We start from the raw sequence: 20,013 nt of genomic DNA, 5'->3' as shown, positions 1-20,013 counted from the left end.
AAAAAAAAAAAAAAAAAAAAAAAGAAATTGTATAGATTTCATGTACAATTAGTTTCACTAATTTTCCGTTTACCAACATTTGATTATTTCCAGGTTTTTTGTTTGTTTGTTTTTGAGACAAGGTCTTGCTCTGTTGCCCAGGCTGGAATGCAGTGGTGCCATCATGGCTCACTGCAGCCACAACATCCTGGGCTTAGGTGATCCTCTCATCTCAGCCTCCTGAATAGCTGCGACCACAGACATTTGCCACCATGCCTGGCTAATTTTTTTTTTTTTTTTTTTAATTTTTTGTGGTGATGGAATCCCACTATGTTGCCCAGCCTGGTCTCAAACTTGGGTTCAAGTGATCCTTCCCCCTTGGCCTCCCAAAGTGCTGGGGTTACAGACATGAGCCTCTGTGCCTGGCCCAGTTTTTTGATATTGTGAAAAATGCTGCATGAATATCCTTTATTCATTTGACCATTGTATACCACATTGGGTCTAAAACTGTTCCTAAAATTTAGTTGAATTTAATTTCTCTGCTATTTAAGAGTTTTAAAAGAAAATAGTTTGCTGTGGGGAAAAGCATACACAAAAAAGTTAAGACTGTCCTAAAGAATTCATATACTTAAGTATGTCTAAGAAAAGAGTACAGAATATATGAATGGGTAGACTATAATTTAATTATTGGATACTTAAATTTTTTTCTATTTTTTGTTTTGTTAAACATCTTTAAATCTTTGTGGGTATACTTAGGAAAAGTCAGTGGATCTGTTATATTCAGTAAATGGAGATTCTTAATTTGGGAACTTCCCAGCTGCAGTATTGTTTTTAATCACCGGAGATCCACCTGCCTCTTTAGGAATCTCAGTAATCTGTTACTATTACCGTACTGATCTCAGGTATTCCCCGTATCATTCCAGGGTGAGCACAGAACTGCCCTTTAATTTTCTGTGGCAAAGCTGAAATTAAGCTGTAATGTTGAAACAGAACTTTATTAAAGTCGATTAGTAATACGAGAGAATTACAACACAGAGAATCTTATAGGTGACTGACTACATCTTCTCCACAGCACTCTTCACAGGGAGTCTGTTTAGCCATACTGCACATATTGGGATGTGTTGGCCAGTGTACTGAGATGAGACAGAACTAACTGCAGGTAGACTTGACATACATTACTGAAATATCATTTTTAATTAAAGGTTTGAATTAGATATAGAAGGGAGATAAGTTATGCAAAATTTGTTTGGATAATAAGGATCTAAATCATTTTATTATTGGAGTGAACAAAAATAAATTATAATGAGTCAATTTAAAAGACCCTGTAATATGTATTCTAATAAGAGAATGTTATTTAGCAAACAAAATATTCGAAGGCACAATTTTAGGTGTTTTTTATGGGGGGAGATGTGGTACATAGGACTTGGGGTATGGATAGATTTCTTACTTATCTACTAGAGCTACTAGAATGATCAGTACCTAATCTGCTCTCAAGATCGGCTAGGTGTTTGATATTTCATTGTTCCCTTTTATGTGTAAAAATTTAAATATTCTTCTCCCAGGTTTGATTTTTGCCAAGCATCAGAAGGAAAGCGCCCATCTGAAAATCTTGGTCAGGTACTATTTGGGGAAAGAATTGAACCTTCACCATATAAGGTTTGTATTTAATGTTATGTAATAATTATTTACTTACAGCTTTTGCTTTTTGTTGTTTAAGAAAAGCCTGAGATAACTCAGCTATCATTGCTAAGGAGGAGTTCATTTCTCTTTTTCTTCTAGGAGTAGTTTCTTAAAATCAAAGTTAGAAGGATCCTTCTCCTTCTCACAATGTGTCATTGATAAGTCTGTCTTAATGGACATTCATGCAACTAATGTTATGAAGATAAGACAGTGGCTTAAGGGGCAAGACTCAGACGCTCTGCCTCCTTTACAGAGGGTCCTGAAACCCACCTTCCAGTCATGAGGGGTTGTCCCAGCTGCTCTATGACTTTTTCCCTCTGTTTTCCAGCAGTATCTAGAGACACTCTCTGTTAACATGTATAATGCTTCCTGGGCTCCCGCATTGGGATTTTTAGAAGCTAACCTTTCTTTTTTTTTTTTTTTTTTTTCCAGACAGAGTCTTGCTCTGTTGCCCAGGCTGCAGTGTAGTGGTGAGATTGAGCTCACTGCAACCTCCGCCTCCCCGGTTCAAGCAGTTCTCATGTCTCAGCTTCCCGAGTAGCTGGGACTATAGGTGCATGGCACCATGCCCAGCTAATTTTTTTGTATTGTTAGTAGAGATGGGGTTCCACCGTGTTGGTCAGGCTGGTCTCAAACTCCTGAACTCAAGTGATTTGCCCACCTCGGCCTCCCAGAGTGTTGAGATTACAGATTTGAGCCAGTGTGCCTGGCCTAACCTTTCTATTTTGATGATTGAAAATGTATTTGGAACATCTTTGGTACATTTTTGAACACCAGTTAAACCAAACTAAGCACAATATAAGGTGTTCTTTTCAACATATGTACTTCATCATCTCTCAGAATTCTTTTGCCTTTAAATCTGTTATCTTTTAAGCCTATTATCCTTCCACATTGCATAGTCCCTGTTTGTTGTATATCTATTCTCCTACTGTACAAAGAACAATGGTCTTTTGCTTTTAGAAACATTAGTTTATTATAATAATGTATCACCATATAAAAAAATTAAATGATGCAGAAGAATAATAATAAACGTGCAGTTTTACTTCCAGCTTATTAAAATTTCCTGAAAATTTTCGTACACCTATAAGCTTATATTAAATAGATTAGATGCACTTATTTGTTTTAACATACTATGTTCCACACTTTGCATTTTTCCTTTAACTCTCTACCATGGGTATCTGTCCATGTGGGAATGTGTGTTCTAATGGCTCTAACTTGACTCCAGGTTTTATTCCCCAGCCCGACAGCTTCCTCTCCTGGCTTCGCGTCTCTGCTATGGCTTAGACCTCATACATATCCACCTTCCCTGCTTTCTCACGAGGCACCCCTGTCTCCCTCAACATTTTATTACATGGAGCATAACATTTATTATCTGTCCAGCAAATCCCTAGGCCTAGATGCGTCTCACCAACCATCTTACTCCCTCCAGCACCTGCACCTACACTGTGAAGCCCTGGGGGAAAAGAGACATCGCTGTGCAGATTTAATCCACTACAGGTTGATCGTTTTTGACTGTAAATATATCCTCTTCAAATATTCTTTTTTTCTTTTCTTTTCTTTTTTAAGAGATGGAGCCTTGCTCTGTCACCCAGGCTGGAGTGACGTGGCACAATCATAGGTCACTGCAGCCTCAGACTCCTAGGCTCAAGTGATCTTCCTGTCTCACTCCCCTGAGTGGCTAGGACTACAGATGCATACCACGACATCCAGCCAATTTTTAAATTTTTTATCGAGACAAAGTCTCACTCTGTCGCCCAGGCTTGTCCTGAACTTCTGGCTTCAAGCAGTCCTTCTGTCTCAGCCTCCCAAAGGGTTGGGATTATAGACATAGACGTGAGCCACCACCTGATGCCTTTCAAATACCTTTTTTTTTTTTTTTTTTTTGAGACAGAGTCTCACTCTATTGCCCAGGCTAGAGTGCACTGCAACCTCCACCTCCTGGGTTCAAGTGATTCTCCTGCCTTAGCCTCCCAAGTAGCTGGAATTACAGGCGTGTGCCACCATGCCCAGCAAATTTTTGTATTTTTTGTAGAGATGGGGTTTTGCCATGTTGGCCAAGCTAGTCTCGAACTCCCGACCTCAGATGATCTGCCTGTCTCGACCTCACAAAGTGCTGGGATTACAGGCATGAGCTACCATACCTGGCCCCCTTTCAGATATTCTAATCTGAAATTGTCTACCCTAAAATTGCCAGTAACTTTTAAAGTTTCCTAAACACAGTAGATTTGAAGGCCCTAATGGGATGAAGTCACTGGGGAGGAAGGAACTCAAAGTGTATGGACGTGGTGCCATTGAGCAGGGCAGGCATGTAACTTGTGAAACACCACCTCCCTCTTGGGATGTTTGGAAGATTACTTTGGATGGTATTGCATTCTTCTAATAGCAGATGACTGTTTTCAGGCATGCTTATTAAATTTTACAATCTTAAATACTCCAGCAGCCTCTCAGCCCCATCTCTCTGTTTAGTTATGTCTTGGCCTTGAGAAATGATGGGTGGGAAGAACATCAGTAATGCCCTTAGAGAACTGGGAAGACAGCAGGAGTCCGTAGCAGGAAACAGAAGGAAACCCAGCAATATATTCAAACCATGGAGAGGTGTTGTCCCTTGGGGCAGACTTTGAAGGCAGATTACTCCCCTTAGTAGGACGTCATTGGGCACGTTTCGGTTTCTGTGCAAGGACTGTTCCTTGCTCATACACAGGACCCTTTTGGGGGCCTAGTACTTTTCAGATTTAATCCTTTGTTGTAGAAGTTGAGGTTAAATAGAATAAAAGGAGAGCTTTAGAATGGAGAAAGATGTGCACACAACATTTTCCCTGAGTCTCATGGAATGTTTTAGGATCAATATCTGTACTAAAACAAATTCTCTAAGCCCCAAGTTTAAAGGGGCAGAGCAAGCACGTTTTAAGGCCAAGGTGTAGGTAAATAGAAACATGGGACTCAGAAGATTTTTTTCCAAGCCAGCCATAAATGTATTGACTGTTTTTCATTTCACTATTTATTCTTTATTTTCAAGGATTTCTTTTCTTTCCTTTTCTTTTCTTTCTTTTCTTTCTTTGTTTTGAGTCTCACTCTGTGGCCTGGGCTGGGCCACAGCTCACTGCAGCCTTGAACTCCCAGGCTCAATAAATCCTCTCACCTCAGCCTCCTGAGTAGCTGGGACTACAGGTATACCCACCATGCCCAGGTAATTTTTTTTATTTTTTGGAGAGACAGGGTCTCACTATGTTGCCCAGGCTGGTTTAGAACTCCTGGGCTCAAGCAGTCCTCCTGCCTTAGCCACCCAAAGTTCTGGGATTATAGGTGTGAGCCACTATACCCAGCTTTATCTTATTTTAGATCTGCCATAAAAACTGAGGTAACAATCAGCAACAAAATAAAATCCCAGTCTGCTTTGCCATCTTTTATATTTGACTTCTGTTTAGGTCAGGAAAACAACAGTGCAAGACATTGTGTGTATTATGTGAAGCTGGAACCACATTTCACAGGACCATAAAATCTCATCTGAGATCTAAGCACTCATATTCAGTAACTCAGTTAACATATTTGCTCAATACCTTTCATGTGCCAGGCACTGTGATGGGATACAGCAGTGAGCCAAACAAAAATCTCTGTCCTCATGGATCTTTTATGCTGATGGGGAGAAGGAGACAAAATAAGTTACCAGAATATATGTTTCAATTACTGATGAAAGAACTATTGAAAATAAATCTGGGAAGGTGTGTGGGGAATTTCTAATTTTAAATAGGCTTACTGCAAAGGTGAAATTAAAATCTTAAGTTTAAAAAGCCTTACCGAGAAGGTGACATTTGAGCAGAGACCTGAAGCAAGTAAGGGAGTGAGCCATGGGAATATGAGGGGGAGGTGTTCTAGCTGAAGAAAGGCCCCAAGGTGTGCAACTTGAGCAGGCGAGCAAGATAGAGCATATTAGGCAGTGAGCACAGAGAAGTAACAGGACCACATTATAGAATGACTCAGAGGCCACTGTGAGGATTGGCCTTTACATCTGAGCAAGATGGTTACTTAACACTGGAGGGTTTTGAGTAGGCTTCGATTTTACCAGGGTCACCCTGGCTGCTGTACTGAGAATGGATCATGGGGACACGAGGGGAGAAGCCAGGAGACCAGTAGGAGGCCTTCTCCCTCATCTAGATATGATCTGTCTTGGGAGGGGTGAGGGGGTGGTAAAGAGGTCAGAATCTCTAAATCTGCCTTTGTTTTGAAGGTGGCCGACAGAATTTGCCAAGGGATGGGATGTGGAGTGTGGAGTTTCTATTTTCTAAGATGGGACAGTGTGGGAAGAGCCAGGTTGGGGAATGGGGAAGAGTTAGTTTTGGATGTGGTAAGTGAGAGGTGTTTATTAGGTGTCCAAGCAGAGATGTTGAATAAACAGCCAAATACATGCTCCTGGAGTTTGGAGGAGGGCTTCATCCTGGATATACACAGTATATATCTGAGAATCATCCGTGTATAGATGGTATTCACAGCCATGGAACTGAAGAGATCCCCAAGGGAGGGGGTATAGGTGAAGAAGACAAGATTCGAAGAGGCGCTCTTCTGACCTGTAACACCAGGCGCCCTGAGGGCTCCTGGTATTGTATTTTTAGTAGAAGTGGGATTTTACCATGTTGGTCAGGCTGGTCTTGAACTCTTGACCTTAAAACATCCACCCCTCTCAGCCTCCCAAAGTGCTGGAATTACAGGCATGAGGCTCAGACCCTTGGAGCACCTGGTGTTATAGGTCAGGAGGATGGCGAGAGTCTAGCAAAGGACACTGAGAAGGAGCCATTGATGAGAAAGAAGGGTAACAGGGAGATGTGGTCCCTGGAGGCCAAGGCAAGAAAGTGTTTCCAGGAGGAGGGATTGATTGATTTGTCACTGATGGGTCAGGTGAGATGAGGACGGATGATTGACCTTGGGTTTAACCTTCAGTGTGGCGGTCATTGATGAGAAAGCAGCCGAGGTAGAATAGCCAGGTGGAGAGAGAATGGAAAGGCCAGTTGCAGGTGGGCACATCTACAACTGTCTTGAGGACTTTTATCTTAACTGGCAGTGAGAAAAAGAGTGGTAGCTGGAGGAGATGGCATGGTTCAAAGAGGACTGTTTTTGTTTGTTTGTTTGTTTGGAGACAGAGTCTTACTCTGTCGTCCAGGCTGGAGTGCAGTGGTGCAATCTCAGCTCACCGCAACCTCCACCTCCCAGTTCCAGTGTTTCTCTTGCCTTAGCCTCCCGAGCAGCTGGGATTACAGGTGCCTGCCACCACACCTAGTTCATTTTTGTATTTTTAGTAGGGACAGGGTTTCGCCACGTTGGCCAGGCTGGTCTCAAACTCCCCACCTTGGGTGATCTGCCCATCTTGGCCTCCCAGAGTGCTGGGATTACAGGTATGAGCCAAGGCACCCGCCCCAAAGAGGACTTGTGATAGATCTTTAAGCAAGGCGTGTATATGGATGGGTATGATCAGTAGATATAGGAAAAATGATGTTTTAGGAGATGGAAGGATTGCCGTGGGTGTCCTTGCTCTGGCAAGAAGGGATGGGACCCAGTGTACTGGTGGAAAGGTTGGCCCCAGTGAGCTCGTTGTAACTGGAGGGAAGGCAGAGACATGGGGCATGATGCTGGGAGGTAAATGTGGCAATTGCTCCTGATTCCTCAGTGAAGTAGGCAGCATGGCCACCCCACCTGTGAGTAAGGAGGGAGGCAGCAGCCAAGTAGGATCCAGGAGAGCGAATAAAGAAGGAGTGTGGAGCAGCTGCTAGGCTGCATCAGGAACCCTCTGGCCAGCTGATGGTTTGAAGTAACAGCAGCCAGCGTGCTTACTTATGTATCTCCAGCTATTTCCAGCTGTGCTGCTATGAGTTGGATTTAACCAGGTTTGTGGTTTTAACAAGTGAGTACCAAAAAAGTGAGAGAACACAGGATGTGAGGACATCCTTGGATGTTATGAAAGATGGAGATACTGTTGAGCTTGGAGTTTGAGCTTGCACAGGGGGCATGTAAGGGCACAAAAGGAGTAAGAGACAGTGAAAAGACTGTAGGATCTGTCGATTCAAGTGGCATCCAGAGCTTGTTGGAGGTGAGGAACATTTAAGCCAGTGAGTTGGAACAGTGGGAGGAGGTGCTTTGACACTAGGAAGCTTGAAATGAAGATAACGGCAGGGACTCCTGTCATTGTTAAAGGCAGGGTGGAGTGCGACCAGAGGAGCGAGTCCTTTGAAATAGGATGAAGACCAGAGTTGCTGGAGGAGAGGGCAGAGGATCAAAAGGTCATTGTTTTCAAGGATCATTTATATAAATGTTGTAATCACCAAGAATCAGGAACCAGGAGGAGTGTTGGAGTGACAGTGTGTCTGGAGCTGAGGGCCAGTGACCTGGGGTTGGTAGATGACAAGAACAGGAAGGAGTAGGGGCGGTGTGGTCTGATCACATGGGAGTCAAAGCTAGAGGTTTCTGGAGGAGGGAGAATGGTCTGGCCCAGCGCTGGGGCCTATGAGAGAAAACAGGCACCACTGGCAAGACTCCAGTGAGGCAGCGTCCCTCAGGGACAGCCAGGTTTCCATCAGAACAGGCACCAGTGTTCTACTGGTGACACATGAGTTTCAGGGCACAGTGGAAGGGTTTAAGCAGTTGGGGTGGGGATCCATTTTGGGATTCAAATGTGAGAATGGAAGCATGACATGGAAATCCCGGACTTCTGGTGGTGACTAATATTCAGAGGGGTAAAGGGCATAATGGGATTATCCTTGCCAGAGCAAGGATACCCATGGCATAATGAATCCTGCCCATTAGTCCTAATGGGCAGTAGTCCATTTTCATGCTGCTGTGGAGAAATACCAAACTGGGTAACTTGTAAAGAAAAGTGGTTCAGTTGACTCATAGTTCCACATGACTGGGGAGGCCTCAGGAAAACAATCATGGCAGAAGGGAAGCAACCATGTCCTTCTTCACATGGTGGCAGAAAAGAGAAGTGCAGAATGAAGCAGGCAAAGACCCTTATAAAACCATCAGATCCTATGAGAACTTACTCACTATCCCAAGAACAGCATGGGGGACCACCCCCATGATCTAATCACCTCCCACAGGTCCCTCCCCCAACACGTGGGGGTTACAATTCAGATCACAATTGGAGATGAGATTTGGGTGGGGACACCAAGCCAAACCACATCAGTCCTGATGGTCTCAGGCTGCATGGGGGAGAAGTCTTGCCAGGAGTGTGCAGCCTTATATGATTTCCCTCAGATATGGACTTGGATATAATTTTTCTGCTATTTGCTAAAAGCTGGTGGTGAGATACGTAACAGTAACTGTTATTTAGTGAATACCTGTTTTCATCAGTCAGCATGCTAGGTGTTTTGCACACACATTTCTGTATCTGACAGCCCTGCAAGGCAGGTCCTGCTCCCATTTTACACATAAGTTAACTGAAGCTGAGGCAGGGTTACGCAGCTTTCCCTGGTCTCCTAACAAGATGGAGCTGACCTGTACCCAGGTCTGACTCTAGATTGATAGAGCCTTTGATTTTCAGAATTATTCCAAGGAGAATTTTAAATCCTCACTGAAATAATCCAGGAAAAATTATAATCCCACGTTTTCCCAAATAGAAACAGAACAGTGCTGTGCTTGTGTTTTAAGGAGGATTTGTTTCCCTTGGGAGCTAAGAATATTTAAAAATCCTTAACAAAACATAAAATACAATTCCATCCATAACCAAACGTGATTTAAAATATTATAAAATTCCCAGCTAAACACATGACAGAGAGAGGCCGTAGGGTGTTGTGCTGAAGAGCATTTTTTCCGGAGCTCAACTCGCTTGGCTCAGATCCTGGCTATGCCGATGCTCAGTTGTGTGACTTGGTGCTCCAGTTTTCTCCTCTGTAAAAGATGGATAAGGGTTGTTTGGAGGATTACATGAGGCTTGATATATACAAAGTACATGGAACATAGGAAGCACTAAACAGATGTTACCTATTACTACTTTAAATGTCACCTTAGTCTTGCTATTTCCTTCACAATTGAACACACAGGTTGACTCACCTAACGAAGTGAGCGCTGGATTGAGGTGTCAGATTTGTCGTTTTGGTGTAATATTGTCTCTCTCTGCTTAACTTATTTTAAGTTTGGTACCTGTGCTTCTGATTCCTTAGTATGTATACTTTTGTTTTCTATTTTCACTTTTAGGAATGAATCTTTAAGGTTCATATAAGGTTTAAAATATCAACTAGTGGTACAAATACAGCTGTATTGGAAATAGTGCAGACAGAATGAAAGCATTGGCTGACAGGTGGCAGCAGTGGACTGTGCTTAAACATTCACTTAGCTGCTTCACTGCACCTGCTTTAGGGATGTTAATACATACAAAGAGTGGGCTGCTTAGAAGTGAATCATGCCATTTTTTTTTTTTTACCACCTTATGTAATAAAGTTTGAATTTATTAAAAGATACAATTACGGCTGGTTGTATAGTTGGTAAATTTCAGCCTTCTGGAATCATGTTTACCCTGATTTTAGACATCTGAATGTCACTTTTTCTTATATTATCACATGCCATCTTGTTCACTGCTGAATCTCTATCACCTGACACTTAAGGAGGGCACTTAACATCTATTGATTATTTGAACACAAAAATTTGTCTGCTTGTTACTAGAAAGCCATCAACTCCAGAATTCCTAACACATGACCATGGGATATTACTAGGAGAGACTAAAGTTCCATTTTTGTTCTACATGGGATTTTTTTTTTTCTCTTCTAGAACTTACTTACATTTAAAAGGTAAGTTGATTGATATTACCAAAAAGAACGTATCAAAGGAAAACTTGATGACAAGTCTTTAGAGAAACACAATAGGAGTAACATTTACATCTGATTGAGCTATGAGGAATTTAAAATTTATGTATTACCAATATTAATCCACTAAGTAATTTAATGGGGCTAGCATTTTTACTCTGTTTGTGATATTGATATGAAGAACCTGGATATTTTTTCTGAATTTGCTTTCCACTTCCTTTTAATACAGTTTATGTTTAATAAGGAGGACACCTGTAAGCTTGTTTGTACAAAAACATACCATACAGAGAAAGCTGAAGACAAACAAAAGTTAGAATTCTTGAAAAAAAGCATGTTATTGAATTATCAGCATCACTGGTAAGGCATGAATATTTTTTATTTTGGGGTTTATCCTTTCCATATGAAATCTTTGTTGCATTGACTATATAAATTACTTGATTGTGTAAAATATAGCAAATTAATTGATTTCCTTTTTTTGTTACTAGTGGTCGTAGTTTGAAGTAGTGACTCTTGGTTAAAGATGACATCATTTAAAGAATTATCTTTTAACCGTGTTTAGATTACTGTAATATCTGGTACTTCTTTTAGTACATAGATCTGGTACATAGAGTAGTTATTTTTATTCACATACAGGCATACCTTGGGGATACTGAGGTTCAGTTCCATTCCACTGCAGTAAAGCAAATATCACAATAAAGTGAGTCACATAAAGTTTTTTGGTTTCCCAGTGCATATAAAAGTTATGTTTATACTACATATAGTCTATTTAAAGTCTGCAATAACATGATGTGTAAAACAACTCTGTAAGTACCTTAATTAAAAATACATTATTGCTAAAAAAAAAAAAAAGGCTGACACAAAGACATGAAGTGAACACATGCTGTTGAAAAAATAGCACTGATAGATTTGCTCAATGCATGGATGCCACAAACCTTCAGTTTCTAAAAAAACACCGTATCTGCAAAGCACAATAAAGTGAAGGGCAATAAAACGAAGTATGCCTGAATAGTGAACAGTAGCATATTATGCTTTGGGGAAAAGGGCCTGGGTCAGTCTTCTGATGAAAGCATTGTTTTATACTTGTGGGCTATGAAAAAAATCACAGGAAAACAAAACTTAACTTTTGTTTGATAAATAGCATCAACTTCAAGTAAAACGCTTACATTTTGCTTAGCCTTTTATTTTGTAAACATGACATAACATTAACAAATTCTGTGCCAGTTTGTATCAGAATCAAAAAGCATTTAAAACTGTCCTGTTTTTCCTTCCAAAGTAGTATGTACTTATTATGCAATATTCAAACATAGAATTTTTTTTTTTTTTTTTTTGAGACGGAGTCTCACACTGTTCCCCAGGCTGGAGTGCTGTGGCGTGATCTTGGCTCACTGCAACCTCTGTCTCCCGGCGTCAAGTGATTCTTGCACTTTAGCCTCCTGAGTAGCTGGGATTACAGGTGCCTGCCACCACGCCTGGCTAATTTTTGTATTTTTAGTAGAGATGGAGTTTTACCATGTTGGCCAAGCTGGCCTTGAACTCCTGACCTTAAGAGATCCACCCCTCTCAGCCTCCCAAAGTGCTGGAATTATAAGTGTGAGCCACTGCACCCAGTCAAACATAGAATATTTTTAAAGACTTTCAAAATCCAACATTTGAAGTATAACCATTACTATTCTTCTGAGTAATTTTGCTTGGAAATGCCTATATTTTATGGGGTCATAGTTTACATGTGTTTTGCCTTTTCTAGAAAGTGTAAAATGCTTTTAGTGGCAAGCAGGAGGACTGTCTTCGTGCACTTCCTTTTGGATGTTTGTCCTGTCAGTATATTAGATCACATTGTTTGTTCACGCCAGTGAGGTTAGGAACCGTGGATCTCAGCTGAGACCTGACCAGGTCCTATGGCCTCACATTCCCTCCGACCCCTCAGTTTTCCTCCTTCTCCACCCCACCCAACCCCCATACGCATAGAACCCTGGGTCCTGTGCACAGCCATGAACTAGTCTGTGATGGAAAGGATTCGTTCTGACTGGCCAGACCTGGATAACATCTACCTGAACCCCATAGGAATGTGTTCCCTGTAGGATACTGGGGCTCTGTTGGAAGGAAGGAGACGGTGCTGTTAGAAACCTGCCTGTTATGCTTGTGTCCGCTTCTTTCTCAACTGACCCTCAGTGCAAACAGGAACTTTAAAACTTCTTTTGTCTCCCCATTTCTTTAGTTTTGGGTAAATGAAGAGCTTTTTTCCCCTAAACTACCACAGGAATACTGCTTATTTGCTAGATCAATGCATATCAATTGCATATCAACTTGGGATATGTTTACTTTTTCATAAGTAATTGAAATTCTCCTTGTTGTTTTTCTTTGTAAGCTTCTAAATAATATTTAAACCTCAGTTCTTATCTTCTCATGTTAGCCCTATCCACCTACATTTACTGCAATAGCTATCAGTTTGTTGACTGAATGAAAGAATGACTCTTAGGCTATGTGGGTGATTTTTTAGCTCTTTCTTCTACCCTCTGTGCTTAGAATACTGTTTAGTGAGCCCAGCGCAGTGGCTCACGCCTATAATCCCAGCACTTTGGGAGGCCGAGGTGGGCAGATCACCTGAGGTCAGGAGTTCGACACCAGCCTGGCCAACATGGTGAAACCCCATCTCTACTAAAAGTACAAAAATTAGCCAGATGTGGTGGCAGGCGCCTGTAATCCCAGCTACTTGGGAGGCTGAGGCAGGAGAATCGCTTAAACCAAAGAATATTGTTTAGTCTTGCTGCTGAAGGTAATAGAAGCAGTTCTTCTTCAGTAGTCTCCTCACAGGAAAGTACTTAGAGATATTTTTGACTAATTTGTGATGCAGTTAACAAAGATTTCATTATAATGCCAAGATGCTTAATAACAAGAATAGATAAAATAGGCCGGGCGCGGTGGCTCAAGCCTGTAATCCCAGCACTTTGGGAGGCCGAGACGGGTGGATCACAAGGTCAGGAGATCGAGACCAACCTGGCTAACACGGTGAAACCCCGTCTCTACTAAAAAATACAAAAAACTAGCCGGGCGAGGTGGCGGGCGCCTGTAGTCCCAGCTGCTCGGGAGGCTGAGGCAGGAGAATGGCGTGAACCCGGGAGGCAGAGCTTGCAGTGAGCCGAGATCCGGCCACTGCACTCCAGTCTGGGCGACAGAGCGAGACTCCGTCTCAAAAAAAAAAAAAAAAGAATAGATAAAATAGTGTACCAATTAAGAAAGCATTAGTAAAATTTACTGAACGATTTGTAATCAGTGTATCAATGGCAAACTTAAACTATTCTGCTTTAAAAAATTAACTTGGGAAAGTGCTGGTAAATAATGATTTTGCAGTTGAATCAGAAAAGTTGATGATTTTAAGTGTAACACTTAAATCAGTTCAGTATACATTTGGAAAATGTTGATTCACATTGATTAATTTATTGAAACCATTATTTGAGTATATTATGTCCATGACCTATTTCAGAAAGATTTTACTGTATAACTTGATTTTAAGCATAGACAGTAGAGTTGACACATAAAATTTATGTACACATGGAAATTTATAGTATTCTGTTATGGAGTTTGATTGTGAATGTAGCACATTTTATTTTATACTTTGCACTAAGACATGTTGGGGAGAGCATAATCGTTTTCTAAATCATAAAGCAATATATGCCAATGAAAAAACACAAGCAGTACAAGAAAATATTAAGTAAAAGTAAGTCTTCTGTCACCCCCATTTTCATTTCTCTTCTACAGAACTAACACTATTATTTCTCATGTGTGTTTCTAATTTCCTGTGCATATGGAGGTATAGAAACGGGTGTGTCCTTTTTACAATAATGCAACTAAAATATTATTGTACACATTATTCTACAACTTGCTCATTTAAGAAAATATTATGGACTTTTTTGAGGTCAGGTAACCTTGTAAATCTATAACCTCCTCCGTCTTTTTTCATAATTTTGCAATTCACTGCATGAATCAATCATAATTTCTCCCCCATGACATTGGAACCGTGCTCTAGTTTATTATTCTCACTATAAAGAACAGTTAATAGTTTCTTATATAAGTTGAAGAATACTTTTTATTTTTTTAATTTTTTTTGTTGTTGTTGAGACAGAATCTCGCTCTGTTGGCCAGGCTGGAGTGCAGTGGCACAATCTTGGCTCACTGCAACCTCAGCCTCCTGGGTTCAAGTGATTCTCCTGTCTCAGCGTCCTGAGTAGCTAGGACTACAGGCGTCTGCCACCACGCCTGGCTAAGTTTTGTATTTTTAGTAGAGATGGGGTTTCACTATGTTGGCCAGGCTGCTCTCGAACTCCTGACCTCTTGATCTACCCACTGTGGCCTCCCAAAGTGGTGGGATTACAGGTGCAAGCCACCACTCCTGGCCATGCTTTTTAATTCTTACTTGGGGCTTTAGAACATATTTTAAAGATCTTTTTGGCTTACTCTGTCAGTAGCTGCTAAGCTACTTCATGATTCCTGAAACTATTGCTTTGATACCAGCACCAGACACTTAACACTTTCTTCAGCTATGCTCTTTGTGGTTTGTGATTATACTTCTTGCCTGAGTTTCCAAATCTTGATGACATTTTATTTATAAAAGTATAATTAACTAGTTCAGAGTACTTACCATTTTTTAGTATCGTCGAACCACTGAACTATAGCTTATTGAATTATAAAGGGGTCTTGAAAATACTTTAGTGAGTTCCAATCCCAGATCCCACCAAGTTAGCAAAGGAGAATGATGTGCTGTTTTCAGAAATTCAGAATCCTATTGAATAGTATTAATGTACTCATGTTAAAACTACATAGAAATGACAACTCGTGGACTACCTTCTTTGAGTCCCTTCCCTTTGTATGGGAGCTCTGTTTTCACTCTTAAATCTTGCAACTGCACTCTCTTCTGGTCCCTGTTTGTTACGGCTCAAGCTGAGCTTTTGCTCACCGTCCACCACTGCTGTTTGCCGCCGTTGCAGACCTGCCGCTGACTTCCATCCCTCCGGATCCGGCAGGGTGTCTGCTGTGCTCCTGATTCAGCAAGGCGCCCATTGCAGCTCCCGATCGGGCTAAAGGCTTACCATTGTTCCTGCACAGCTAAGTGCCCGGGTTCGTCCTAATCGAGCTGAACACTAGTCACTGGGTTCCACGGTTCTCTTCTGTGACCCCCGGCTTCTAATAGAGCTATAACATTCAGAATAGATATCCATTCCTTGGAATCTGTGAGGCCAAGAACCCCAGGTCAGAGAACATGAGGTTTGCCACCATCTTGGGAGCTCTGGGAGCGAGGACCCTCTGCTAACATTTGGCGATCATGAAGGGACCTCCAAAGCGATGGGAAACCTTCTCCCCAAGACAAAAATGCCCCTAAGATGTATTCTGGATAATTGGGACCAGTTTGACCCTCAGACGTTAAGAAAGAAATGACATATTCTTCTGCAATACCTCCTGGCCACGATCTCCTCTTCAAGGGGGAGAAACCTGGCCTCCTGAGGGAAGTATAAATTATAACACCATCTTACAGCTAGACCTCTTTTGTAGAAAAGAAGGCAAATGGAGTGAAGTGCCATATGTACAAAGTTTCTTTTCACTAAGAGACAACTCGCAATTTTGTAAAAAGTGTGATTTATGCCCGACAGGAAGCCCTCAGACTCTACCTCCCTACCCCGGCGCCCTGCCCAACTCCTTCCCCAACTAATAAGGACCCCCCCTTCAACCCAAACGATCCAAAAGGAGATATAGACAATGAACCAGAGAGTGCAAATATTCCCCGATGATGCCCCCTCCAAGCAGTGGGAGGAGGAGAATTCGGCCCAGCCAGAGTGCATATACCTTTTTCTCTCTCAGATTTAAAGCAAATTAAAATAGACCTAGGTAAATTCTCAGATAACTCTGATGGCTATATTGATGTTTTACAAGAGTTAGGACAATCCTTTGGTCTGACATGGAGAGATATTATGTTACTGCTAAATCAGACATTAACCCTAAATGAGAGAAGTGCTGCCATAACTGCAGCCTGAGAGTTTGGCGATCTCTGGTATCTCAGAGATAGAATGACAACAGAGGAAAGAGAATAAATTCCCCACAGGCCAGCAGGCAGTTCCCAGTGTAGACCCTCAATGGGACACAGAATCAGAACATGGAGATTGGTGCCGCAGACATTTGCTAACTTGTGTGCTGGAAGGACTAAGGAAAACTGCGAAGAAGCCTATAAATTATTCAGTGATGTCCACTATAAAACAGGGAAAGGAAGAAAATTCTACCGCCTTTCTGGAGAGATTAAGGGAGGCTTTGAGAAAGCATACCTCTCTGTCACCTGACTCTGTTGTAGGTCAACTAATCTTAACGGATAAGTTTATCACTCAGTCAGCTGCAGACATTAGAAAAAAAACTTCAAGTCCACCTTAGGCCCAGAGCAAAACTTAGAAACTCTACTGAACTTGGCAACCTCGGTTTTTTATAATAGAGATCAGGAGGAGCAGACGGAACGGGACAAAGGAGATAAGAAAAAGGCCACCACTTTAGCCATGGCCCTCAGGCAAGCAGACTTTGGAGGCTCTGGAATAGGGAAACGCTGGGCAAATCGAATGCCTAATAGCAGTGAGGTCTACAAGGACACTTTAAAAAACATTGTTCAAATAGAAATAAGCTGCCACCTCGTCCATGCCCCTTATGTCAAGGAAATCACTGCAAGGCCCACTGCCCCAGGGGACGAACATCCTCTGAGTCAGAAGCTGCTGACCAGCAGGACTGAAGGTGCCCAGGGCAAGCGCCAGCCCGTGCCATCACCCTCACAGAGCCCCGGGTATGCTTGACCATTGAGGGCCAGGAGGTTAACTGTCTCCTGGACACTGGCGCGGCCTTCTTAGTCTTACTCTCCTGTCCTGGACAGCTGTCCTCCAGATCTGTCACTATCTGAGGGATCCTAGGACAGCCAGTTGCTAGATGCTTCTCCCAGCCACTAAGTTGTGACTGGGGAACTTTAACTCTTTTCACATGCTTTTCTAATTATGCCTGAAAGCCTCACTCCCTTCTTAGGGAGAGACATTCTAGCAAAAACAGGGGCCATTATACACCTGAAAATAGGAGAAGGAACACCCGTTTGTTGTCCCCTGCTTGAGGAAGGAATTGATTCTGAAGTCTGGGCAACAGAAGGACAATATGGACCAGCAAAGAATGCCCGTCCTATTCAAATTAAACTAAAGGATTCTGCCTCCTTTCCCTACCAAAGGCAGTACTCCCTTATACCTGAGGCCCAACAAGTACTCCAAAAAAATTGTTAAGGACCTAAAAGCCCAAGGCCTAGTAAAACCATTCAATAACCCCTGCAATACTCCAATTTTAGGAGTACAGAAACCCAACAGACAGTGGAGGTTAGTGCAAGATCTCAGGATTATCAATGAGGCCCTGGTCCCTCTATACCCAGCTGTACCTAACCCTTATACTCTGCTTTCGTGAATACCAGAGGAAGCAGTGGCTTACAGTCGTGGACCTTAAGAATGCCTTTTTCTGCATCCCTGTACATCCTGCCTCTCAATTCTTGTTTGCCTTTGAAAATCCTTTGAACCCAACGTCTCAACTCACCTGGACTGTCTTACCCCAAAGGTTCAGGGATAGCCCCCATCTATTTGGCCAGGCATTAGCCCAAGACTTGAGCCAGTTCTCACACCTGGACACTCTTGTCCTTTGGTATGTGGATGATTTACTTTTAGCCACCCGTTCAGAAACTTTGTGCCATCAAGCCACCCAAGCGCTCTTAAATGTCCTCGCCACTTGTGGCTACAAGGTTTCCAAACCAGAGGCTCAGCTCTGGTCACAGCAGGTTAAATACTTAGGGCTAAAATTATCCAAAGGCACCAGGGCCCTCAGTGAGGAATGTATCCAGCCCATTACTGGCTTATCCTAATCCCAAAACCCTAAAGGAACTAAGAGGGCTCCTTGGCATAACAGGCTTCTGCCAAATATGGATTCCCAGGTACGGCAAAATAGCCAGGCCATTATATACACTAGTTAAGGAAATTCAGAAAGCCAATACCCATTTAGTAAGATGGACACCTGAAGTAGAAGCGGCTTTCCAGGCCCTAAAGAAGGCCCTAACCCAAGCCCCAGTGTTAAACTTGCCAGCGGGGCAAGACTTTTCTTTATATGCCACAGAAAAAAACAGGAATAGCTCTAGGAGTCCTTACACAGATCTGAGGGATGAGCTTGCAACCCGTGGCCTACCCAAGTAAGGAAATTGATGTAGTGGCAAAAGGTTGGCGTCATTGTTTATGGGTAGTGGCGGCAGTAGCGGTGAAGCAGTTAAAATAATACAAGGAAGAGATCTTACTGTGTGGACATCTCATGATGTGAACAGCATTCTTACTGCTAAAGGAGACTTGTGGCTGTCAGACAACCGTTTACTTAAATATCAGGCTCTATTACTTGAAGGGCCAGTGCTATGACTGTGCACTTAGGCAACTCTTAACCCAGCCACATTTCTTCCAGACAATGAAGAAAAGATAGAACATAACTGTCAACAAATAATTGCTCAAACCTATGCCACTCGAGGGAACCTTCCAGAGGTTCCCTTGACTGATCCCAACCTCAACTTGTATATTAATGGAAGTTCCTTTGTAGAAAAAGGACTTCAAAAAGGGGGATAGGCAGTGGTCAGTGATAATGGAATACTTGAAAGTAATCCCCTCACTCCAGGAACTAACGCTCAGCTGGCAGAACTAACAGCCCTCACTTGGGTGCTAGAATTAGGAGAAGGAAAAGGGGTAAATATATATACAGACTCTAAGTATGCTTGCCCTGCCCTCCATGTCCATGCAGCAATATGGAAAGAAAGGGAATTTCTAACTTCCGAGGGAACACCTATCAAACATGAGGAAGCCATTAGGAGATTATTATTGGTGGTACAGAAACCTAAAGAGGTAGCAGTCTTTCACTGCCAGGGTCATCAGAAATGAAAGGAAAGGGAAATAGAAGGGAACCGCCAAGCAGATATTGAAGCAGAAAGAGCCACAAGACAGGACCCTCCATTAGTAATGCTTATAGAAAGACCCCTAGTATGGGGTAATCCCCTCCGAGAAGCCAAGTCCCTGGACTCAGCAGAAGAAATAGAATGGGGAACCTCATGAGGACATGGTTTCCTCCCCTCAGGATGGCTAGCCACCGAAGAAGGAAAATACTTTTGCCTGCAGCTAAACGAAGGAAATTACTTAAAACCCTTCACTGAACCTTTCACTTAGGCATTTATAGCACCCATCAGATGATCAAATTATTATTTACTGGACGAGGGCTTTTCAAAACTATCAAGCAGATAGTCAGGGCCTGTGAATTGTGCCAAAGAAATAATCCCCTGCACTGCAGGCCATACATTTCAATCCCTGTATCTTTAACCTCCTTGTTAAGTTTGTCTCTTCCAGAATCGAAGTGGTAAAACTACAAATGGTGCTTCAAAGGGAGCCCCAGATTCAGTCCATGACTAAGATCTACCACGGACCCCTGGACTGGCCTGCTAGCCCATGTTCCAATGTTAATGACATCGAAGGCACCCCTCCTGAGGAAATCTCAACTGCAC

At 42.4% G+C, this 20,013-nt stretch overlaps 1 protein-coding gene across 1 annotated transcript in view; it reads left to right on the top strand.

Moving 5' to 3' along the window:
• Window positions 1–20,013, top strand: part of TM9SF2 (transmembrane 9 superfamily member 2) — a 78,760-nt gene that overhangs the window by 19,032 nt on the left and 39,715 nt on the right. The window contains exons 3-4 of the mRNA XM_017861916.1: window positions 1,542–1,635; window positions 10,672–10,799. Of these exons, the coding sequence (XP_017717405.1) occupies window positions 1,542–1,635; window positions 10,672–10,799 (222 nt within the window). The remainder of the gene's footprint in view (window positions 1–1,541; window positions 1,636–10,671; window positions 10,800–20,013) is intronic.

This window comes from Rhinopithecus bieti, unplaced genomic scaffold (assembly GCF_001698545.2).
Source record: "Rhinopithecus bieti isolate Rb0 unplaced genomic scaffold, ASM169854v2 scaffold_2254, whole genome shotgun sequence".
Classification (NCBI taxonomy): Eukaryota; Metazoa; Chordata; class Mammalia; order Primates; family Cercopithecidae; genus Rhinopithecus; species Rhinopithecus bieti.
Note: the sequence above shows the minus strand (reverse complement) of the source record. Positions and strands in the feature narration are given on the sequence as shown.